This window comes from Zootermopsis nevadensis, unplaced genomic scaffold (assembly GCF_977971745.1).
Source record: "Zootermopsis nevadensis isolate Lab colony 2312 unplaced genomic scaffold, Znev_1.0 Znev_ptg000017l, whole genome shotgun sequence".
In the NCBI taxonomy this organism is placed as follows: Eukaryota; Metazoa; Arthropoda; class Insecta; order Blattodea; family Termopsidae; genus Zootermopsis; species Zootermopsis nevadensis.
In genome coordinates, this window is record NW_028259149.1 from 4930648 (window position 1) to 4956913 (window position 26266).

General features: G+C 38.9%; 1 protein-coding gene across 1 annotated transcript in view; it reads left to right on the forward strand.

The window, feature by feature from the left end:
• The first annotated feature begins 538 nt into the window (after window positions 1–538).
• The window catches only part of LOC110829893 (neuroglobin-like), a 61033-nt gene continuing 35305 nt past the window's right edge, over window positions 539–26266 (forward strand). The window contains exon 1 of the mRNA XM_022064084.2: window positions 539–1209. Within this exon, the coding sequence (XP_021919776.1) occupies window positions 878–1209 (332 nt within the window). The 5' untranslated portion in view covers window positions 539–877. The remainder of the gene's footprint in view (window positions 1210–26266) is intronic.

Below are 26266 nucleotides of genomic sequence, written 5' to 3' on the forward strand. Positions count from 1 at the left end.
GCAAACGTCGTATAAAATATCTCGATGGAAGAATACAGTGTTTCGCACAACGAACAGAAAAATAGCGTTATTATTATCAACCTATTATAAAAGTATACAGCGACATGTTTCGATAATGAACGAGACATCTTCAGGCTCTGTTTTTCGAGCATATAAATCTTCATGTTATTCAGCACAACACAGCCTAATGACATCGAAAGTGCTGGTCCCTTTTAAAGAACTTGGTATGTAAGGGTAACATAAAAGACTGAGAGACATCGAACATTCACTCTATATAAAACAACTGAAATGTTGTTTTAGGAATTTTGATACCGCATAGGATAACAGAAGATTCTGAACTGATTGTAGGAATCATTCCCCGGAACTAATTCCGCACTGATGGCAACTACGAGCGTAGGTGCCGTGAGTTCCTCTCCGAAGGCTTTTTACTGCGACTCGAACGGAGGAATTCGGTCAGGAGGTACCGCCCCTCCAGTCAGTTTGCCTGATGCTGCCCGCACGCCACTCCCACGTCGTAACCAGCTGGAGTACGTTTCGGAGCTTGTTCAGCGAAGGACGTGCGTCTAAAACATCGAGCTCTCTGAGCGGGAACATGTGAGCGGTGCGCCACAGCAGCCACACACGCGTAGACATAAGTGGTGGTAAAAGCTTTATATTACCTCACACACTATTTTGTCGCAAACTCTCAATTCCTTTGACACTGTTCGTGGCTTCTACAGTCTGCGGTTTAACATTGTAATCCTCACGGTTTTAAATCTTTACGTATATTTATATGATATCAGATATTATTCCGTAATTAAACACAAGAAAGGCAAAAACAGACATAGAAATCTTTATGCAAATCATCGTTCACACCGGATAATACAAAATCAAAAACATGGGGAACGCATCATCTCATCATAAAGTTGGGGGAATCGGTGGAGTTTCTGCAGGCAGTGAGAAAACAGTACGTGGGGATGTAACAGCATCTGGCAACGAACAGGCAAAGGAAGGTGACACAAAGCCGGGCTCTAAAGTGGCGGCGAATAATCATCAAGATCACCAGCAGCACCGGAAGCGTAGCAGTGTCATCGGGGGCGGGGAAAGAGAGGGCGATATCGCCGTGGTTCGCCCAGAGGAGCTCACGGAACGCCAGAAGGAACTGCTGGAAGAGACATGGAAGGAGCTGGAGGGCAACATTGCCAAGGTCGGAGTCATCACATTCATAAGGTAAGCGTAAAGATGGTTTTATTCAAAGTCCTCCAAAGCGCTACTCGGCAGATGAATTTCGGACGATGGTTGGTTTCACGTGTAAGATCGTTCTCTTGGAATCTGTCCATCGTCAGAATTATAAGATTACAAAGTTTCGGAAGCTGGATTTTGGTTCCGTCTTAAGTTAGGAAAGGGAGAACATGGAAGTAGAATCACGCTTCAGAAACGTTGCAATTTTATAAATCTACAATCTAGACGGTAAACAAAATCGAGAAGACTAATTTAACATAATTCTTTGATTATTTCAAGATAGTTTATCAGTTACTTAGAATAACTACCATCAAGCGGTGGGATGATGGAATATAATGAACGTGGAAGGATTCGCTTGTGGTAAACTGTAAGTTCATCAGTATTTAATTGAAGCGGCTAAGGAAAACCACGAAAACCCTCATGCAGTTCACCCGGTATTTAAACCAAGAAATGGATCCGAGACTTTTCGGTTAGAAAGGAAATTATGTTTATGAAAATAAAATGCATTAACTGTTCTTTAAACGTCCGATTTCCTTGATATATTTTTCAGTTCTGTGCGCAAGATTAAAACAGTTTTATTACGCACTGTTTATAGCTCCGCTCTGAATCAATGATTCAATTAATTTTCCTTGATTCAAAACCTGAACATTCTGTTTCAAGAGTACTTTGATTAGAAATGTAGAATACCCCAGATTATTCGCGTTACAAAACAATTTGTCTGTGCGAAATTGAATTTCTACTATATACATGACGTTGCCACATACTTCAATAACCATGGACAAATCACACTCTATTTGTATTCCCAAAATCCACGTTATCTGGGGTAACAAAATAATTAATAATCATTTTTGTAATGAGTCGCGGGGTAGTGGTTAGTACTTATGCATGTTCGGAAGGTGCCGGGTTCGATTCACCGACTGAGGCCTACTAATTAATACCATGAAGCAGTCATTCCTATGTAACAGCCGCTCAGCTAATCTTTAAATTTCTGTCTTCATATCGATCACTAAGTTCGCTATTCTGTTTGCATGAGACAGCCGCTGGACCCTGAATCACATGGATCCAGGTGAGATTTCAGGTACTCACGGCGACGAGTACGAAGACCACTGCCTCCTGAGATATTGCACCGTGTAGTCTGGTAGTAGTTTGTCGACGTTTCGGACGTGCTTATTCTCACCGCCCTGATGATTTTAAATTCAATGTACATCTACAAGACTACATGGCGCACCATCTCAAAAGATAGACTTTTACATTCTTATAAGCATTTTAATATTATCCTCATTCTACGTTTAGGCCTTCAAAGCTGTCTCTTCCGCCGGCTAAAATTTTATGTTCAGCTGTCATATTCACCATGCGTGCTACATGTTCCGACAACCTCATTCGCTTAATATTAAAAAGTGTTCTTGGATACACATTCGTTGTGATTGTGAAAATGCATGTCTTTACCTTAGAAAATAAGTGTCTAAATTATTATTAATTTCAATATTTACTACAGTGAACATTTCTTAAAAGTAACTATACTGTAACGTAAAAATTACTAACTAAAATGGATAACGATGAATGATGGATCGTTAAACTTAACTTGAGAAATAAGTTTCAGACATGTTATAAGCAGGTCTATTATCATGGAAGTATTTTGTTTAAGAACTCTCTATTGTTTATATAATAATAAATATTGGCTATGAAGAAGAGCATTAGGGAAAGGACAATTACTTTCATGCATCCATGATATAATAATGGAGAGGGAGCCTTTCAAAAGACGTATGCTTCTTTTAAAAATACAGTAAGCGATGTCTAATATGTCGCCATTACGATGCCAGGCCACTATCATAAAGCATTAGAACCGTACAGACAATAAGTATGCACAAAAGCTGGGAGTTACTCGGCTAAAAAAAATTCTATTTTTATGAAACCCCGAAGTTCATTATCATGTGTACAAGGGCTCACCACCTGCTCCTATCCTGAGTCAGACGAATAAAATCTGCAACCTCAGAAGCTATTTGTCTGAGCTCAGTTTTAATATTATCCTCTGAGTGGTTTCTTCCCTTCGGACTTCCCAACCAAAGTCTGAAAGTATTTTTCATCTACTCATTAGTGCTACACTCCTTACCCATCTCATCAATGGTAAACTCTCTTACAAACAAGAATCAAATCCAAGGATAATACAGAGATCATAGCAGACGAATGAAAATTAGAGTACATTCGTCTTCATAGCTGTGGGTCTTCGCACATGAAACAGAAATCAAATGACTGAAACTAGGTCACTTAAAGTGCGACAGACCGATTGAATTCTGAATAATTCTGCACCCAAATTAAATTATTTCTACTAGAATTTTGCTTCGACATCTTTAGCTGTATTAATTACATTGCGTTTCGCAGTGGGAGCTCAAGGTCTCTCGGCGATGTACAGCAATTAGCGCTCCGATTGGACCGTGCAAGGAGCTTGATTCCAGCTCTGGACTGGCTACAGAATGCTATCCTCACATCATTTACACTACGTCGAAACAACGGTAAACAGACAAGGGTAATAGATTCTCCTATTTTACTTGTTTACATAATGGCGCTGTCAATTCCTCAATATATAAAGCTGAATGACATGATGACTGGCGAGTAATGAACTAGAAAGGATATGGAAGGAAGCAACAGAGGCGTAATTTAAATTGCTACCCCAGTATTTGGCCGGAAGGGCTGAGGAAAACCACAAAAACAATCTTAGGATACCTGGTCATCGTGCGACCTTCCAAAGTACTCGGCCCAGAAGTTCGATAAGCAAAGCTAAAAGTTTCTACAACATCGTTAAATAATATGAGGGGCACAAATTCTTCCGGTATTCTCAAATGACGAATGGACTAACCAAACTGTAATTGACTTAATTTCGAAACTTCTCATGTCTGACCGGCAGGTATATTCGACTATTCCAGGCACGGCCTCTGACCAACTCTGTGTTACGGACGTTAACACTACTTACTTGCGCAGTTAATCGGACTCATACACGAACAACAGAACCTTTCGCTGGTGACTATCGCCTCTACAGTAGAATTGCGCACAGTCGCCATATTGCTACGATTTATTGCAGGAAATTAAAAAGTACATGTGTGTGTGTCTCTAGGGACGTGGTCACAACAAATCGAGAATGCAGCATACAAAACAAAAACAAATTTCTCGATTTACATTGTTCATTTACGAATAGTACAAGAAAGATGGTTAAATATTGGGTAGGAAATGTAGAACAGAGAATACACACATAATTATGTCTAACTGCCACTTGCGAAAAGTTAAATTTGCTTACAAGTGCGGTAAACGTTTGCATCTTCAAGGGTGAAGCATGCATCATCCTTTGATTCCGTAAAAGCAGGGAATTTCCTTACCAGCTGAGTGACTATTAGCTTTTCAAGAAAGAATCTGTACCATGGAGTCAGTTACACCAGTAATTATTGTTGATGAGCTGATGATACTGCTGAGTGGTATGAAGCGTTACAGAACTCACCCTAATGCTGTAATCACTCGTTAAACAATGACGAGGCGTTGCGCGTATCATTTTCTTTTTTGGAAACTAGAGATGCAACTGAAGTTTTGCGTGAAAGTACATTCTTGTGTGTTTTGATTCCTCTTTGTTTTACTCGTTTTAATTAACTCAGACAATAAAAAAACTAATGTATTTTGGATTTCACCTGCTAGACTTCATGACTGTCAAGCACATTTCTACCAGGTTTTTAAATTCCTCTACGTCACTTCCGTCACTTGTTCCAAACATCATATTCTACACAATCAACTCTGCTGCTCCTTGTAACTGGATTCCAGGCTTTAATGACGTCGGAAAAGGAAATAGCTCTTGAAGCTTCACACACACACTGACGAACAGCAAGTCTCTTTGCCTGTTCTGCTGTTCTCTCACGTGGAACAATTATAATAAAACTGAATATTTATGTGTAGTGCATATGGCAGCGTGAATAATTTACATATCGACACGAATATATAAAAAACATTGATAACATTTTAAACGCGTACGTTTTGTAATTGATATAACCAATTAAATACCTATGTACATACCTAAGTGAACGATACAGAGCAATCCTTCAACACTTGATAGTTCTCATTTCGTAAATAAATTCTCTTACTCCATAGAACCTGAAAGTTAATTGCTTTTAATATGAAATACTTCAAACTGAACATACCCTACATTTGTTCAAGGCATTCCCTTTTTCTATAAGGATCTTTCGAATAGTATTTGCCATCTACGAATAATTATCCTAAATGGTATTTACGTTTCGGGTTGTCCCAGCAAAGTTTCGTAACATTTCTCATATTCTCTTCCCCCAAGTTACATTTTAGTCCGTCTTATCATTTTGATTCAATTACTCTAACAATAAATGTACGGAGAATAAATCCTGTAATGGGTTACATTGGTTGCTGTACGAGGGTGGAGAGGGAGGGATGGGCATGGTTCAGAGCGGGTATTTGGAAGCTGAGAGGGATGAGGGGGGGCATGGATGAAAAAATATGCCCTTTATGTGGGGCGACAGAAAGCGAGATTCACATACTATTAAAGTGTACGGAAACCGGGAGGTGGAGGGAACAGCTCCTGAGGAACAAGTGGTTCACCGTTGGTGAAGAGTTGGCCTTCAAGAAAATTTTAAGCACTACGAATGACACGGAGGTCAGGGATGTAGGGAAATTTCTGTACAAAGTAAGATGTAAAAGACAGGTCAAAATTAGGAATTTAGAACTGCCACTGGGGTAGAAGGCACGAGAACAATACGAAAGAGTTATGTAAATAGTATTAGGAATTAAGGAATAGTCATGTAGAGTAGCATTAGTGAATAGTTGTAGTAAGCAGTAGTGCTAATAGTGCTACGTATGTAAGGACTGTGGCCGTGAAAACCTGGTGTTAGGCGACCACAGATCTCTGTATATAGTTCTAAACCAAAAACCAAAATCCTGTAATTTTCTTCTGATTTCTTATTTCAGCCCTCTTCTCGCATATAATTGTCTTCCCTAACATTTTGCTCTTAAACACACTCAAAGTTAGCCCTTTGGAGTAAGACACCTACTTTCATAATCATAACAAACACGTAAAATATATGTGTCTGGTCGTACAGAGAGAACATCAAAAGCAGGATCCAAAAACTTCAATTAGTAATGAGAATAAAAAAGAATTTGATAGGCTGGAAAAAGTGGAAAGATACAGAACGTCTTACACAGTAAACTGAGATACAGCAGAGACATAAGTTCCTCAGCTAAAACGAAGAAGGTATAAGTGAAATGTTATAGGAGCCTCGGGCGCGAAAGGAAACATTATGAAGACGATAAACACAATGTTGCTCTGTCATGGACGCGAGAAGGAAATGAAAGAACACAGTTGCTGAAAACAACTGATTCAATGGACACCAAATGGAAACGTGAAGAACTCAGAAAGCTATACGAAGGGGGAGAATAGATAACAAAGGACGAGTTGAGGGGGCTATAAAACGGAGATCCCAAAGAAGAAATCGACACCGAAGAAATTGCAAAGTTATCCATCGTTTCATCTCGAGATTGACACCAATAAAATTCCTAGCTCCTTCAAACAACCTTCATGCAGACATCATTTCAAGAAATATTTTGTATAACACTTTCAAGCACGAAGCTCATCTAAATAATATTTAAAAATCCACTTCCCACCTCAAAGAAAACAGCGCACCTCCGTTAAAAAGATAAACCTCTTAATGATTTTTAATGAAATAATCACTGCTTATTATGTGAGTAAAAATACAAGTAATTGACTCTGAAAGTACGTAGTACATATAGTTACTACTGTGCCTTAAACGGTTAAGTACACGTCATGTGTACACATATAAATATTTATCACGTCTATTGTTAGATTCAGTTTTGTCAAATCTCGTTTATTTTTAAAGGTTAATATCATAATGTAAATCATAGATCTACGTGACTTAAGATCTAGGCACAAAAGGAGTGTGATTGAATTTTAGTGTTTAAAATTGAATTAAGATAACAAAGATGCAAGGAGTACCGGATTATGCCTGTCCATTCCGAAAACAAGTGAAGTGACACTCTCAATCATTCTCACATTCACGCATCCGCTCACAGCCTCACTCACAGACGCATTCATCCATTCAAATCACTGGCCCTGTTCTTCCAACCACTTGTACGAGGTCTTCTGTTAACAATCGATACTAAACACACAAAATCCTAAATTAAAGTCATCCATCATATAAAACTTCTCTTTCAGGGAAAGGTGAAAGTGGTAAACCACACATAAACCAATTAACCCCTACTTAATTACTCTGTGTCACCTGCTGAGGCTATGTGAAGTCGTCTGTTGAATTTAAACACTGTGTAGGTGTGAAGAATTAAACCGTCGTGATTTTCCGTAAGTACGACACCAACGAAAAGTACCGCAACGTCCACTCCCAGAGTTCAAACAAGATATCGCTAACCTAACCTAACCTAACCTAACCTAACCTAACTTAACCTAACCTAACCTAACCTAACAGTCTCTTGTTTAAATACCAGTCATCAGTCTGATAAGTTTGCTTTCGTTAAATGTGTATAACTGTCTGCGGATTGGTCTTCGACTGCTGCCAACATAAATTAACACAGAATTCTCCTGTGCTAAAAGCGACGATTGCGTAGTTTTCCTAACATAGGTTATACCTTATATTATAAGCGCGTGTTTTTTTCTTCAAATTAGTAAATTAGGTAAATATAAATGTTGCACTAATTTAAATTAGGCAGTGATTAGAGGCAAATTCATGTTAGATTGTGCATATTTGATAATATGTTATACAACATGTTTATAAAGTTATATAAATATTAGTTGGAAAGCGTGAGAGAAAAAAGCAACTTGGTAATTCTTGAAGTAGATGGGCTGCAGCATGTGAAATGTGTTCGTTCACCTTCACAGAAATAAGACGAACCAAACTGGACATAAATTGATTTTTCTTGACAGATTCAGTAGAACAGGAAGAGAAAAGCCAATATTCCATCACTCCTTTTCGTCTAGACTAATAAGATTTTAGCTGCAATAATATTATCCCCTTATGAGTGCAGTTCTAACCTATAAGTTTACAACATTAACTAAAACCTATCCATATTCGGATTAATGTCCTTTTTCCTAGAAACCCTCGATTTTCGTAAGTACGCGCATCTTTTTTCTATGATATAAGAAAAAGCTTGGCACTTCAATGGAAACACTGCTTCCTTCATAAAACATGTGTTTCATCAGCATCAAGTGCAAAAAAAAATGCAATCTCTCTAAGTTGGAAGCCATTTTCCCAAAAGAAAGAATATTCACAGCAACCTACATTGCTCCGCCTGTAAAACAGTACGCACGACACTGGTGGTGAAGAAGTTGCCGACACAGCACGGCGCTGTAGTACCGTCCTCCGCTCAGACGAATACGAATAAGGAAAAATTATGTCAGTGCCGGCTATGTGGCATTTTGCGCTGTCCTGTCAAGCTGTCAGAGAATAAATGCAAGTTGTAACAGGCCAACAAGTCGATTACTGCGAGAAAAATTCGTGAAAGCTTTTCAAAAGTCATAACTATTATGTGACATAAAGAGATTTTCAAAGCGGTAAGGATAATAATGTTATTCCTGGGTTTTAGCGCCGTGTAGACTCGTCGGTAGATGTCAGCGTTTCGGAGAAACATTATTATTATTATTATGTTGGTGAACAATGTCATAAAGGAATTGAGTTGTGTTATTTTGTGCGATGTGTGTTGTTTTGTTGTGTCTTATTGTAGAACCACTGCCACCGGGTATAAACCCATTTGCAGTTAATAATAAATATATATATATGAAGTAAATTGAGAAGTTATGTTGCATATGAGAAAAGCGGTCGCGCGATCACTGATATTGTGGATTCGAATCCCACTCGAGTCATGGCTGTTTGCACGGATCGTGCCTACACACACACACGAGTGAGTATGAATAAACACAGAAGCGTCGTATTATAATATATATCCGCCCGCTGGCGAATTTTAAGCTTTATTAGTTTTGTGGGATGTACTTTCTCCGTCCTTGACACAGACCGACACAGGTTTCATTACATACTACAAACACGCACATTATACGCAATCCCGTGCGCTGTGCTACCGAACTTACGGGCGTGTATGAGGTAAAGGAATTTAGCAAGGTCGTTATATGGGCGATATATGATCAGAATTGTCAAGACCACAACTTAAGGGCAGCTTTGTTGTGTTAACAAGGACGCTGCCTACAAACTTTGGTATAATTACTGACAAAACCTTGCCTTCCACTTTATTTCTTGAAAGAGGCGGACAAGCTTTGCCACAAACGGATGTTTCGTGTCATTTCTTAAGGTTGCAGTAACGTCCAGCTTCACAGTAAAAGTGAAACTTAATTAAGCGAATGACCAACATCAACATTTAACTGTCCCAACCAGTGATATGAAAATAATAGCTTTTATGTGGCCCTATAATTTTCAGATGAAATGTAGGCAGGGAACGTTCAGTGCACTGTAATACAGTCTGTGGTCTGACGTATTGGGACACAGACAAAAACTGAACAAGGCTGAAAATGAAACCGACCTGAGAGTGTGGGATTGTCAGAGCTGGTCTTCTGAATTGTAACTCCAGACGAGCTTGTAGCTGGATACCAACATTTTGGAGGAGAATACTAAGATGAAGCCCTGTGTGGACTTGTAGATAGATTCCGTTCTACCATCGTCTCCATCCTGAGACCTGAAGATGGAGGCAATAAAATCCTCCAAAACTTAGTGTCTACCTGTAAGTCCACACGGTGTCACAACCCAGAAGACCGACACTGACACTTCCACCGCCGTGGAACCTCACGTCTCGACCAGTGCGAGGCCGATCGCACTCCCAGAGATACAGACTCGTGAACGACGTAAGAGTTTCAAATAGGCCTACTTAAATATCCGATACGGTCCGGTGGCGGGCTACAGAGAGCACGGTAATGAGCTTTTGGATCCCATGAACGCGGGAAATATCTGGACTAGCTCATAGACTCTGTTCAGTTGGCACGTAAGGGAGAGATGGCAAATGTAGGCACACAACATTTCCGTCGAGAAACATGAATGAAGTAGAATGCTTGGGATAACTATGCGAAAATATGAGGATAATATTAAAATAAACTCTAAATATATTTGACCCATAATGAACCAATGGCGGGCTTCTGTGAACACGGTAATAAACATTCGGGTCTTACAAAAGGCGGCAAATTTCTTGACCACTTTAGCGACTGTCATCTTCTCAAGAAATACTCTACTCAATGAGTTAGTCACTTTTATTTATGTCGATGTCCTTATGACAATTTTAATTTACAGATCGTACGAACGGGACAGTTTTTTTTTCTCTTTGTGGTGCCGCGTCTTACACATAAACTACCTTTACTCCGAGACCAGTTACACGCCGGGTCAGAGATGAAGCCTCTAACTTAGGACCGGCGGTGCGAAAATGTTCTGCTTGGTCAGGGATATCGCACACCTCGTGGGGCGGTGATAGGCGAGTGTGGATCAATGGCGGAATAATAATTAGCAGGGAAAACAAGTAACTTGGGTAAAAGGCTACTCCAATACCACTTCGTCCACCACGAATCTCACTGTAAACCGGGATTGAATCTGAATATCAGGGATGAGAATTAAGCGTCTAACCTCCTGAACTATGAAATGGCTTATTATATTACACAACGATACTGGTTTCTACGACTACAGTATCCGGTTTACTATAGGAGTCCAAGTAATTTTATGACTAACAATAAAAGCAGTTATGCATATCCTAATTTTGAATAGGAAAAAGAAACACCAAATGTTCAAGCAACCTTAGATTTACGCGGTACTTTCGTCACATCCTAGGGTTTCTGTTCAATTCTGAGAAATGTTATGTACTTCGTCAGAATAGCATCATTCTTACAACCTCGTTAATAATGATGCATAATCTTGTTTAATGCCTGTTGTTCTCGGTAATAATTCCTTTTATGGGCAGACATCTTTGAATCCTTGGGACATAAATGTGAACTAGCGACTTATATAACACGATTCAGAGACTTAAGTGAGATGAAATCAGAAGATGAGATATTTCATAAATAATTGGTCATTTGACCACTTCTTTAACTCTTGTTACTTAGATAATATGACAATTTAACGCACAGAATTATGCAACTATTTTTTGTTACAATTTTCTGAACTTTATGCGTTGACACGACTTACACCAACAGTTCTACCACGCCTTTTAGGCTCAGACATACCCTCCAGACCAAATCAAGTCTTCAACTTTCATTATTTGAACAGGCGCAAAATTTCATACTTTCAAAGGTCATGTAATACGAGGGTATGCAGCAATGTTGTCGAGAAAAGACGGAACTGTAAATTAATATATTCGGGTATTGTCCTGAAAGCATCAAAAAGGAACGATTAACGTTGTTCTGTTTCCAGGTTTTCTTAGTTGTAAGGCTATACGGACTTGTAGATATATATATACTAACGTTTTGTAGGAATACACTGCCTTCATCTTCAGGGCTTCTTCAGTCTGAGTAGCAGCCCCGTAGTAAATTCCTTATCCCCGGACACATTCAATAGATTTGCCTGGTCTAGTGTATGTGTGCATTGTTGCATCAGCTTCATGCTTCATGCTACTTTTTATTAAGGAGATGTGCTATGCTTAGAATATTATTAATTGTGAACTGTATAGATATAAATACTGTCTAGACCAATCGGAAATAAAGATACACTGATGAGCTGATAATGGAGGCAGCAAGGACCTCTGAAACGTCGGTCAACTTCTACCAGCCTACGCGGCGCAACAACGCAGAAGACAGCCGTCTTCGGACACGCCGCCGTGAAAACCTCAAATCCTCTAACCCGATTTGATGATAAACTGGTTAATTCCTGTTCCACACGGTTCTTCGTTCATAAACGACTGTGTTTTTAACACCACCATAATCATTAACGATCTCACAAACAAAATCACAATCATATTAGACCTGTTTTTATTATAATTATAATTCTCAAGATATAAAGTGTTATATAATAGGCCAGTAACAGAAAAATGTGTTACCTTAAGGTTATTAAAATCGTCCTTCAATCTCACCCATTGACGTATTTACTCTCCACTTCATTCGGTTGATACTTACAAGGGATTCATTACTTTAAAGAGGATGTTGATGTCGGTGAAGGGAGATCTTATGTTCAAATGATACCGAAAGCATTTTTCCTCGTGGCTGAAAAAGTAAATATTTTGTAATGTTGAGTATAAGCCTACGAAGCCCTTGCATGTTGAGCTACAGGGCATTTCACCTGTATCCATCTTAATATTATCATACTTGTTATTATTTGTGAGATACAAATAGTAAATCCTCCCTATCAACGACAGCATCCAAAAGTACGGATCCCTCATTTATCCGCGCCAGATGGACTGAAAGATGGAAGCCAATACCTGAATGTATAAGCCACAATAACATTCTTAAGATACTGGATATTTGCAATATCAGCATAAATTATATATCGTCAATGAATAACTTATGTACCAATGGAAAAGAAAATTTTGCACATTAGTTACACAATTTATTGAAAAGTTTTCAGATTTCGTGTATTTTAAACAAATCACACAGTGCATGCATTCGCAAATAACGCTCGACACATTTGCACCTTTAACAGCGGAAGGTAACAGAACTGCACCTGTAAATAAATTCGGGCGTAATAGGATCAGGATTCCTCTGTCTGAATTTATAACGCTTCCGAGTGAAACAAAAATATAATAAAATTAAAAATTCCTTTTGTAACAAAAAGTAGGAATTGTTTCGTGTTTTGATTCGCCCTACAAAGGCAACAACAAAAGAGTTACACATTCGAGCGTTGTACAATGACGCGAGGGTCGGCTGACCCACTTTCAGCGAATGCGCGCGCTCTGTGGAACTTACGGGAACTCTTCTCTGTGCTAACGACCAAAGGATACGTTTGAAACTTCCACATTCCTCACAAAACTACTATATTTTCTTTTTCCATCAAAATTATGAAAATATATATTGACTCCAAATTTTACCTTAAAGAATGTCGGAACAATCTAACTAAAAATTGATTACAAAGTATAACAATTCAGCGTACACACATTAATACCATTAATTATCATTTCTTAATTACGGAAGCTGCAAAGCGTTACGACGTATACTTCTGCTACTGAATTATACTTAAAAACAAAAGAGTGAAGTTTTCCGGCATCCAAAACCATTACATACGTGACGATTATCAAAAAATCACATCACTGGGAATCGAACCCCGGTCGGACGCAACGTAGTCAAACGCTCTACGAACTGAAGCGAAGCGAGTGGAAAAGAAAATTTGTTTTTTACAAGGAAACGGTGGCGTGTCGACACTTAACATTTTGCCGCACCGCCAGAACCAGAGACGACCCGGAGGTTTTCAATCGACCGGGTTCTCTTATCAGTATGTATATGCAGTACTCACGAATTCCTTCTGGCATAGTAACGTCTCATCTCGATATCGGCTTTCGAGAACACCCTCGTCGAAGCTTCGTAACTCAATCTTGAATAGTAAATAAAATTGCCGGACATTGCACAGGAAGCGCTATGCGATACCGGCGCTCTCCGTCTGCGCCTAATGGCCTACCATCCATCCCGACATGATCAAACACATTCCTTGTAATGGAATTCGATCACAGCAGCTGCAGGGGCCCTTAATTAGCGTGCTAGACCCGCAGTGACGCTCTCTGTGAAGGTGGACGGAGTCTGAACAGAGCAAGATGGCGTTCTGACTCTGGGTGCACACACAACGGCACTTGTTATTTTCCGAACAGTCAACCCTTTGAAGCCGAAGCTCATCTGAATAGTATTTAAAAATCTGGGCCCCTACCGCAAAGAAAACACCGCGTCTGGTAAGATGTGAGGTTTTCACCGCGGTAAAGATAATCATTTTCTTCTTTGGGAAGACGAATGTAAATTACGAAAATAAGATGACGTGTAATAAAGCGGTCGTGACCTATTTTGAGCTGCTTTCTCGAGAAAATAAGTAAAATCACGAACAATAGAGTTTATATGCAGGAATGTATTTCATCGTGTTACAAAGCAGTAGTGCCAACCGTCCAACCATGGCAGTCAGTCTCCGTGCTGAAGTCCGACTTCGTCAAACATGCGGTAAGCTGTGCTTCGTTTCCAGTCTGCACGTGGCAGTCACTTGGTCTGTGGGAAAGCAACTCCGTGGTTTCAACAAACGGAGGAAGGGACACGAGACGCCTTTCTTTATAAACGGAATAAAATATTGATATGTCACACCTGTCCATCTTGGGCAGACAGCCTCGGGAAAACATTGAATTTACCTGTTTCGAAAATTAGGCACAGGGGGTGTCAAAAACACAACTTTGAGTTCCTTTAAAACAGCACAAAATACAAAAAATATCGTGTTGGGGAGTCGACCCCCCCCCCTCCCAAAGTATCGACCTTTATCTGTGTGAGACTTCAGGTTCTCACGGCAGCTAGTATAAAAATGGCTGTCCGCTGGGTAGTTGCGCCGTGTAGTCAGGTAGAAGTTTACGGACGTTTTAGAGATTCTTGTTGCCGCCTACGTCAGAGCAGTCATCACCCTGATGTTGGAGGCAGTAAGTCTCGTAAAAGTCTACCAGATTATACGGCGTAGCAACCCATGAAACAGCCATCTTCTTTCGACGTTTCCGTTTGGAAATTCTGGCCTGTATCTCCCAAACGGCGCGTGTCGTAGGAAAAACGGTAAATATAAAAAGAAGTTCCTTTAGGAAAAATAACCCGAGAAAATGTAACGATTTATTCAATACCGAAAATAAATCTCAGGTGTGTCAAAGAAACGTATATAATGTCTTCTTTTGCAAATGGCGCATCGCGTAAACTCTTTCTTAGTGAATTGGGTTTGAGACAAACGCAACAAGGAGATACGCTGAATAAAGTATCAGTAATTTATTATAGTTTCAGTGCGCTGCATCTGACGTGCCTGCTTAATTTATATTTGTCGTTCCACCGTTTACTGTTTCAATGCATTCTCTGCACCACAAAACGCAATCATTTATAGTTTTATTTTTCTTTCATACATCTATGTATATAGTAGGCAATGTTGGTTGATTAGTTATCATTTGTTTTTCTTAAGGGATTTTCGGCCTTACAGGATAATATTTATGAATATGTGTTGCTATAATTGTCATGGTGTGATCATTTGCTGTTAAGGGGAGTTTTGGCTTTATGGGATAATATCATGACTGCTGAAATGGAAACAGTGTTAAGGGAGGATTAATGTATAAAGTTATAATATTCTCGATATAAGATAATATTTGAGACTGTGGTACATTAAATGGAGAGCAGTCTCGACCTACGTAAAGAATCTAGAATTTGAAATACGAAAGCTCTGTCAAGGTATTTTACCCTGTCACCGCTACGATATTTAATAAGTGCGTCACAGACAGAAAGAAAGACCTTTCATGGTACAGAGTGCATCTGTTCACGCTAAATAGATCGTGAATTCCTCCAGACTTTCGCCACGTACAGGTCCTTCTATATGTTTTACTTTTACCCCCATTCAACCTGAAAGACATTCATCAAAGTGCTCCACTTTTTGAAACTCCCGTCACATCCACAGTGTGAGTAATGAGGGCAGATCTGTTAGAGCACCAACACGTCAACACAACATTAGCGTGTTTTCGTAGACTGAGGTATTGTTTAATCCCTTCCATGCTAACTTCCAGTATACTAGTGACTCAGGTTCTTGTTTCAACCGCTCCAAATACAAATATAATTCTATTATGTATCTTGTCAATGTTTTATTCGTGAGGTAGATTCAAGGACGATAAGTGAAGGAGAGAAACTTCTCACAATTAAAATCGAAATAACCTTACAGAATTTGAGAAACTCTGAAACGTCTGTAGAATTCTACCAGACAACACGACGCAAGTGCCCTAGATGACAGCCATCTTCAATTCAACGGATATGTTTATGGTAGGAACGTCTACATTTAAATTTTTCATTAAAAGGTTAAAGACAAAAGATTTCGATTTCATATGAAGAAAAATGTTTCACTTTACTGGGCTGTAACCTCGTGTGGTCTCGCTGTGGTTACCAGCTTTTCGATAAAATATATCGCCTTAATCTTCAGGGTAAAGGAAATGAAGATACGACTTGTTCAAAAGGGAGAGGACGGACAATGAAATTGTAATGAAAAAGAAAATGGGAAGGTGGAAAGAGGATATATCGTCACCCTGAACATGGAAGCGATACGTGCCTCCGAAACACTGGTAACAACGTTCAAGGTAAAATGACGAAGAAAACCCGGAAAATCAAAATTGACAGAAATAAAGAAGAATACATAAAACAACTAATAAGCAAACAAAGAAATGAAGGTCGAACGAAAGATAAAATATTCTCATAATCAATGTTAGAGATAATTTTTATTTTCCTACACTCTGCGTTATTTCTTTCAATGCTACTCGACCAATTTCATGCTTTCATTTCAAATTCTGAAATTGAGTGGCGGGAATCTAAAGCGATTATGTGCGCACTGTTTACCCGATCAAACTTCACGGGTCATTTTCGTGTCGAAAAATGTCAATAAAAATCATCACGATCTGTCGCTGAATGCAATGTAAACCGACATCATCCGTTTCACTACAAATGGACCAATGAGGCCTGGGAAAAGCGGAAATGACGTGGTAAATAAAGAGGATGTGAATGCGAAACAGATCTATCTCCGTAATGAAGAAGTACTGTCATAAACTGTCACGTACGCAATAATAACTACAAAACACTAAATACATGTTAAGCATACGAAAATTAGGCCAAATTCTCAAAGACTACTGACACAATTAGTGCTTATATTTTCGATAGTGTAAAAAGCCCGTTAAAATTTAGCGGGTAACTTTTCGTATTTTATCCCTCGTTCTATATGTTCTTATCTTTTGTCCCTTTCGCCACATTATATCTTTACCTCCTTTCTCCAATATTTTTCCAGTCCCTTTCACATCCCAAGTAAACATTTCAAGATATGACGAAACACAAGTAATTAGAAACAAATATAATGTTCTGTAATTGGAATCTAAAACAGCAAATATGTCAATAATATTGCTCTAAACACGTCGATACAAGGTAAAATTCCAACAATATTATTATGCGGATTGATTCTACACCCTTCACTATTCATGATGAGAAAATTAAAATCTATTTAAACTTCAAAAGTTATCGTTAAATAAATGTATAAATCAGTCGTTTGTTTCAATACATTTCTAGGATAAATGCTCAGAATAGACCGTGACCATTTCCTTCCCTATTTCACTCATTCCTCCGTGCATAACCATTCTTTCATATCATTTGATGTTAAATATCTTATTCAGCAAGTACAGTAAATAACCATCAATAAGCCCGGTTCTCATATGACACTAGCACAGGACTCAAAAGTGAATAAATTTAGTGCATTGTGGACTTATCCTGGTTTTGCCGTCCGTGTAACGTTGTGTATGTAGTAAAATCTAACGGCTGTCCGATCTTTTCAAACTGCCCCCACGCATTAGCCTGTTCAGGCAACTTATAATAACTGTGACGTCACAAACACTGTGATCCGGATCACGTACGATCTCACACGATCCAGTTAGTTCAGAGAGCGCTCATTTCGTTCCCATAGTTTGTGACAAACGTTATGTAAATAACTTAACCTAAAAATTACATAATTATTAAAGCCCTGTCGTTCGATAAATGGTTATTATTATGCTTATTTTTGTCACAGAATATGGATTTCCCTCTCCTGAGGGGCACGTTTAAATACGGGAATATTTATTTATAAATAAACGCATTGCGTAAATGTAACTGCGAAACAAAATGTCGTCTCAACAAGAGGGTACGTTCCACCGCCATCATGAAGATCGTCACAGCCGCGTGGGGGCCATATTGTTGGCCACAGAGTCGAGAATCAGAGATTACGGAAACATTCACCTGACAGAAACTTTTGCTCGACAAAACAGTTGGTTTGTTATCCACATCCGACAGTTCAATATTCCGAGCATGAATACGAATCTCGAAACAACACTTCCCGATCAAAACCGCTAATTCTGGATCTGTAGAACAGAATAATGCAAGTGGCAAACTCTTCTAACATGAGAAATTTCTACTTCATCTGAAATCTTTTTGTTCTTATGTATTATAACCTAATGGCCTTACAACTATTACTGCAATAACAATGCCATTATAGATTTCACATTGCATGTTTTACTAGTAAATATTTCATTAAATATACTAGCAATATTTTAATAATATCCTCCCATCTAAGCCTAGGTCTTAAACGTCGTCTCTTTTATTCAGGGCTTCTAACCCAAATTATTTATGCACTTTCCATCTCTACCATGCATGTTACATATAGTTCAAACAGCAAAACGTTCTAAATAAAACTAAGATTTTTATTTTAAATATCACTCGGACTGGAGACCGGCTATCTCGGGGTATTTCGTGGGTTTTATCTCAGGTGTACGTGACGAGTTGTTTCCTTTGCGGTACGGACTCGATGTTTAAATATTTTTTTCTACGACCTTCTGCTTCAGAGAGTTAATATTGTATACGTGCTCAGAACTCAACAAATTTCGGGTGCCATATATCCACGGTGTATCACATTTTAATTGCAAACATTTTTCTGAATATTAATATAAATTACGAAATCGTTGTTGGTGGCACTTTTTTCCCCCTTCAGAACGAGTCTGTTTTTTTCGCGTTAGAACTTCTCAGCGCCTCTCGTCACGGCGCGAATGACGCTGGAGCTTTGTTGTTGCAGCGTCAGTGCGGTTACACACAGAATTCATCGCGTCGCGGTTTGCATACCTTACCCCTCCCCATCGTTTTATGCATGCCTGTGTATTTTACGCGCTGGTTTTTCTTTATCAGAAGCAATGCCTCGGAATCCACACATACTGGGTACATTTGAGGAAAGGAAACTAAATACATAAAATAAATTAGAGTTGTAGTCAGCCAGCAGTATAAGCAAATTGAATCTCTAAGCCTCTTTATACCAGTAAAATAGTCGGTTCGTTTAACTATAAACATCTCTTAATCTGTGTACTGATGTACGTTCTGTACAACTTAAAAATAAAATATTTTATTTTCCCATGACTTGGGCTTTATTCGAAACAAAATGGGAAATAAATAGATACCGTCACTTGCATTGCGTCTTGTTTGATTCCAACTTTAGCAACGATGCTGTGAAAGGATCACAACTGGAAAGCAGATCAACTTCCTTAACACTGCCTCGTGTGGCTGACAGTTCCATTTTTGTGAAGCGTGTGTCGATTTAGCCACTGCTCACAACCACAGGGAGGAAATATTTCCAATAATTTGAAAGCAAACTCCAGGGATAAGCATGTAGCTCTCTGTTCTGAAGAATAATATCATAACCGCTTCTCTGCAGATAATTTTACGCACGTGTGTATTTTATTCAGATTCAAAATAATTCGCTGTTGATGTGGTGCACTATTGGATCGAGAGGATTATAAATTTGACTTTTTATATCATTTTTCCTACCAATATATGGAGGATAATATTAAAATGTTTCATCCGTGTTTAAGCACCAACTCATAATGGCACGAGCTTTAAAGTAAAACCCATCGCATCCTCGAGAGGTCAGCTTCATTCTACACGTAGTTTACTCCCAGGGAAATCGCTGGTATTTTTAGAAATGAGGTCTGGATGTAGCAGCAGAGAAAAAGAGCGAACCTCTTCAAAGAATCGAGCTCCGGTCTAAAAGCCAGAAGATACAAATTTCAGTTGTCAAGACATACCAGCTGATAATATTGAAATGTGATTACTTTAAGATACAGGCCGGAATCTGAAACAGGCAAAGAATTTAAGGACGAGGTTTTATAATTACGACCTTAGGTCGTTTAAGTGGGAGGACTTCAACAGCTCAATATCCATCAAACTCTTAAGAAAACTCGAGTATAATGGAAATTCAAGGAGAGTTTTAAAATCAGACAGAAATGTCTGCGCTTCGTTAACATCATCACTTCTAACGTGACAGTGTATGAAGATTAATGTAAATGCCTCGCAAACCAAAGTCTGCAGATGGTAAATCAGTCCTGGATATAATTAAACGGACGATGTAACGCCTTGATATACTCTAAAATATCTCAGTCCTATCATATTGAGTTAATAATTCAGATAGATTACGGAGTAATTCAATGTTCATTAAACCTTGCAGCTAAGAAGGTATTAATAAATAATAGAACTGACCAGCCGACCAAATAATTAGCAAAACGGAGCTGTTCAGGTTCTAATTAAATAAAATATTCAAAAGAAAGGAAAACGATGACATTGGTGATAGCAATAGCAATTTTATATTTTAAAAACAATAAAGAATAGACCTTGGTGTGCATCTTTATGGGGCCGCCAGTTACAAAAGACCCTTTACACTACGAGTTAAAATCTCGACTCCGAACCCGTTATATTTACTAAAGTTTTCCCGATTTTTCTCAGCTTTTCCATGAATACTCTGGGCGGAGTACCATAAATATGGCTTTGATCTCTTTGTATCACATTGTTCACAATTCGACATTCATATATCTTCTCATTATGCGCCATAAAACCTATACAAATGCTATAGCATCTTTAAATAAAATAATAAATTATATCACTGTCTTTTGGTTGTAGCGCCGTGTAGTCTGGTAGAAATTTACGGAAACCAAAGGTTCATAAAAGTGTTCATAAGAGCCCGCAACTGGTCCCCACACTAATCCAGATAAATCCAATCCACATCCTTCCAGACCGTAATCTTACGAGTCTTTTTAGCCATATAGCCATTAATTCTCCTTCAGACCCCACGCACAGTACACACGAGTTAATAATAATCGTCCGTACAGCATCACGATTAACAATGGAAGGAAAATTCGATAATATCGAAAGGCAGGAGGGGCATGGTAAAACTTTACGTCCCCTGGGCGTTTGCGTAACGTGAACGAGGCATGATGAAGAGGGCAAAGAGAAAACATGTCAGTAGCTGAGCCGTGCAAGGCAAACATATGGGATGAGGGAACCTATTTTTGGCAATGCAGCACAATATGTTAACACTGCCGTTGGTCTGAAACTTTCGAGGTTCCAAAGGATTGGACAATGTATTTTAGACTTAATAATGTTTATTTTTAATTCACTTTATAAAATATGTATTTTAAACCAGAATTTTTGTACTTATGGGAGATTAAGATTGCAAAAACACGTCCGAAATCAAACCCCCCTCCATTCAAGAGTGTTTCATAATGTAAAACTCATCATGATACATAAACACAGGAGAGGCGACATATTTCATATTAAATTTGTGCATGTTAGATTTAAAATGTAATGTTACGTTGATTAACGGGAAATAAAAATATTCCACACAGTCATCATGCTGCTATTATTCATTTTCTAAAATAAATTAAATTAATACACGAATATGTTAAATTTTCCACACATCTATCATAGACTCGTCACGTTTGTGTTATTGACGACTGTCAGTTACAAAGTATGACGTTCATGTGCCACGAAATGACGTAAATGATTTCAGCCATACTTTCATGCGTGAAAGTATGTAAACATTGACAAGTACATAAATTTCTGTCCTTAAAGTCGGTCCTTTGAGTGTTATAATTCTTGGTCGCTAGAAATTACATGCAGACAGTGGATCTGAAAGGGCATACAGTGTGTTCGAAACGTCTCTATAGAGTATATTAGTAGTTAAAAGTCAACAACCAAGATTGCAAAGATTGGCTACGTGTTTATTTTGGCTAGGTTGGTAGCACGGATTTATAAAAGCCGTTTGCTGCTCATTAAATGTTAAATTCAAAATGATGTTTTGTCAATACATTTTGTAAGTAATCATGAATGTAGGTAGGATTTGAGGTTTTTATGGTGGTGAGTCCGAAGATAGCTGTCCTCTGGGTTGTAGCGCCGTATAATCTGGTTGAAGTTTATCAACGTTTCAGAGGTCTTTACTGCCTCCATCATCGGGGCGAATAATAGAGGCAGCACGGACCTCTAAAACGTTGATAAACTTTTATCAACTTACATGGCGATGCAACCCAGAGTACAGCTATCTTCAAACGTTAAGGTAAGTCAATGTATTGTTCTGTACTGTATAGAAACTTTTTGAATGCCCTATGTTGAATCACTAATGCTTTGTGAAGCTACAGCACTACACACGTGCCAAAGCGTCTCCCTTATTAAACTTCACAAAATATAATGATCAGTTCTGCCCGTGCCTATGCATAGGGCTGCAGACAGTGTTCCTTTGAAACACTTCTAGATGTCCCCCTTAAAGTTTCAATCCGAACACAAGTTCCCATGTCGACTAGGACTAAAGTACGAGCAGAGCCTCAAAAGGAATTTGTTAAAGTTGATAATTATTCTGTACTCGAACTGAAACAAACGAATTTCCAAGAATTAAATTCAGCACGAGAAAATCACTCAATAACAAATAAATGTCCTACTTTGGATTAGGAAGCAAAACATTAGAGATAGAATAAGTGATTCCTTACTCAGGAAAAGTAAAGGTAAAAGTTTTATTTACATAGAATCGAACAAATGAGAACACGTGTCAAATATCTGTCGGGTGTTTAATATTTACTAACTCCGAGGATATAAGCCCAAGTTGGAGGACCATGCGACTACTGAAATTCGTCTTAGTGAAATAGGATTTTAGGATGTGAATAGGATTCGTCTTGGTCAAGAAAGGGCATTGTACCATATGACAGCCAATTTCAAACTTAATATTTTGTGCATCAGTCGTATAATTTGTTACTAGTGTATAAAATTCTATTCTTTTAAATTTCTGTATATTATACAGACTAAGGGTGTTTGATAACACGGTGCAGAGGAAAACATGTTGACCTAAAAGGGATGAAGTGATAAGAGAGTGGTGAAAACTGGATAATCAGACGCATGATTTATACGCTTCACAAAACAGGCCCGTTAACATGATGATCATATCAAGGAGTGTGGGGTAGGTGGGGTATGTAGCATGCATGGGAAGAAAAATACATACAAAATTTTGTTCGTAAAGCTTCGAGGGGGAAAACATCACTTTGAAGGCCTAGTCGCAGACAGAAAAACAATATTAAAATGGATCTTAAGACATAGTGTGGGAGGTTGTTGACTCAATGAATGTGGCTGAAGATATGGATCTCGGTCGAGCGTTTGTAAACACTTTATCTAACCTTCGAGTTGTATAAAGGTAGGAAGTTGAAAAGATGAACGACTATTAACTTATCTAATCCATGGAAGTTACATAGAATGACGTCTGATAACGAATTAGGCCCATATCTCGTGTAGAAAGAGCACGATAAATAACGATCCGCTCCATTCTTAAGAATCTTGTAATTTTCAACAGACACTTATTATTATTATTATTAAGTGTTCTGTCTTACGACAGGTCCATTGCTCTGCCCAAACAGAGCTCTCCAGTTGTCCCTATTCTCGGCTTCTCGTTTTAATTCCTGGAACGTCATCTTCTTTCCTTGTTTAAGGTCGTCGGTTAGCTGTATCAATCTTCTTCCTAGTTCTCGCTTTCCTTCAACCTGGCCTTCGGTGATATCACTCATTAATCCATTCCTTCTCATAATATGTCCCAGCCAGTTAGCTTTCCTTCGTGTAATCGCCTGCAGAATGTTTCTTTGCTCGTTGACTCTCCTCAATACTTCTTCGTTGGTCACTCGATCCGTCCACCTGATCTTCTCTATTCTTCTCCAACACCACATTTCGAAACTCTCCAGGTATTTCCGTTCCTTCTTCCTGAGTGTCCAAGTCTCTGCTCCATACAGCGCGACACTCCATACGTAACACTTCACTAGTTTCTTCTTCATCTCCAAGCCCAACTTGCTAGTGAGAAGTATCCTCTTCCTGACGAAAGCTGCCTTGGCCATGGCTATCCTTGCTTTTACTTCCTTGGTGCATAGGGCGTCCATCGTGACTATGCTTCCCAAGTACTTGAAATGCTCCACATTCTCCAGCTGTTGGTTTCCAATTACAATAAGGAAGGTTATTATCATTTATAATTAGAATTTTAATAACTTAAATATGTAATGATAAATGAATTAGATTAGGCCATTATTATGTACCAACTGATCTGTATTTGAAGTACAACACGAAGGTATCTCGTTCTGATAAAAAGAAAATTGGCATGAAAATTCTGCAGACTTCTGAAAAATTCCACTTCCCTTTTCGAATTCACCAATTACGAGCAGATCTCAACTGAAATTCGATAGGAAATATTCCAGTATTTTAATTAGCGTAGACATCAGACATCCTAAAGTGACCACTTGGAAGGAATTCAACCCCAAGAGCCTTTTGAATATAAACAGAACGCCGCATCCGTCCAGCACAGATAATAAGCGAGCACGAAGATTTAAATCATAGTGTACTGCTTAATTACAGTTATTATTTATTAGATTGCCTCAAAACATACAAAATGTTTTCCAAACGCTACTAAAACTAACGAACTAGCAGGTCACAATAACACAATTCAGACTTCACATACAGAATGGAACAATTCCCCTCCCTCTCTCCCTCTCACCCTCTCTCTCTTCCCAGTAATTTTTCTCCTTCTGTCATTAGGGGACGATAAAAAGAAAGTGTCTACGAAGTTGTTAAAGTTAAAGACCACAAAACAATGGCAACGACTTTCTTATGCAAGAAAATTTACGAGAAAAGAGTTCCACACAGTCGTTTAATCATAAACATGCACAGTAAATTGTAAAACTTCCGACGTAGTCAACATGAAGTATTGTACTATGTGCGGTACCAGATCTTACTAACCACAGTCAAGTGGAGTGGAGAATTACACAGATCCACTCTGACCGAGCACTATTCATCCCTAACAACAAGACGCTTTCATATTGCGGCAAAGTTAAAATATTTCGAAAGAACTTAAATCAAAATTGCATTCGTGAAGAGCCAAACAGCAGTCGAAATGTGGGGAACATTTTGCTACCACTGAGCTCATAATCTTTTGTTATCACGTCCATGCGCGCTGCGTCACCATCCCACGTCATCTTCACTGATTTGATGGCCCTAATAATATTTCGTGAAGAGACCAGATTGTAAAGTTGCTTAATATTCAGTTTTATCCAGCCTCCTAGTACTTATTTCTTCTCCTCTGCCTCCATCATCAGGGCGATGGGTCATCACCTTCTTAATTGCCCTGATAATGGAGACAGCAGGTGGCTTGAAATGTCGATAACTTTCTACCAGACTACACGGAGCAACATCACGAAAGACGTCAACTTCACAGTCGATGCTGTGAGAACCTGCAATCACACCTCGTCCTTTCATCCGTTTCTGAGTTCAGTAATGTGTTCTAGGTTTCTCAGGGGATGTAGAGTAAGCCACAGCGAACACGCATCTTGCTAAGGAATTACGGTCTCCACAGTGTTAATGCCTCGTAATGCCTGCACATGGCTGGCTGACATAGGGATTACGAATGATCCTACATATCAAACAATTAAGCGTTACGTTTCACGGACTGTGTCTGACAGAGGATTCATCCGCGCTGTTCTACCAAGTCAGGAGCGACCTCTGTCTTCGGCGTTCAGTTTCTTTCACGAATGATTTATCATTAATCTTACATACACAATCGATGTGGTTCTGAACAAACATAATAGCATTCTGGGATATTACACGGTTAAATCTCTTAGAAGTTAACCGATGTTTCAGAAGTGTTTACTGCCTCCATTCTCAGGGCGAACTTCTACAAGACTACACGCAATATCCCCGAAGGCTATCATCTTAATAGTCGCCGCTCTGGGGACAATTTACCAAAACACAAAACCCACAAAGTTAAATTTCATTTCTTAACTCATTTCTAGAGAATGTGATGTACATTTTGCGGCCGGGAACTTCAGCGGCTTATAAGAAAGCCGAACGCTCACACAGAATCCCGCCACTTGGCTCCGTCCTCAGCCAGATACATCAATCTACAGAACCAGTTTCCATCTTCCACTGATTATGTCGTGGGAAATAGCACGCCCACATACAGTCTGCCCAAAAAATTTATATACGGCAGCAACTTTGGTGTTACTCACCGCTGTCAACTGT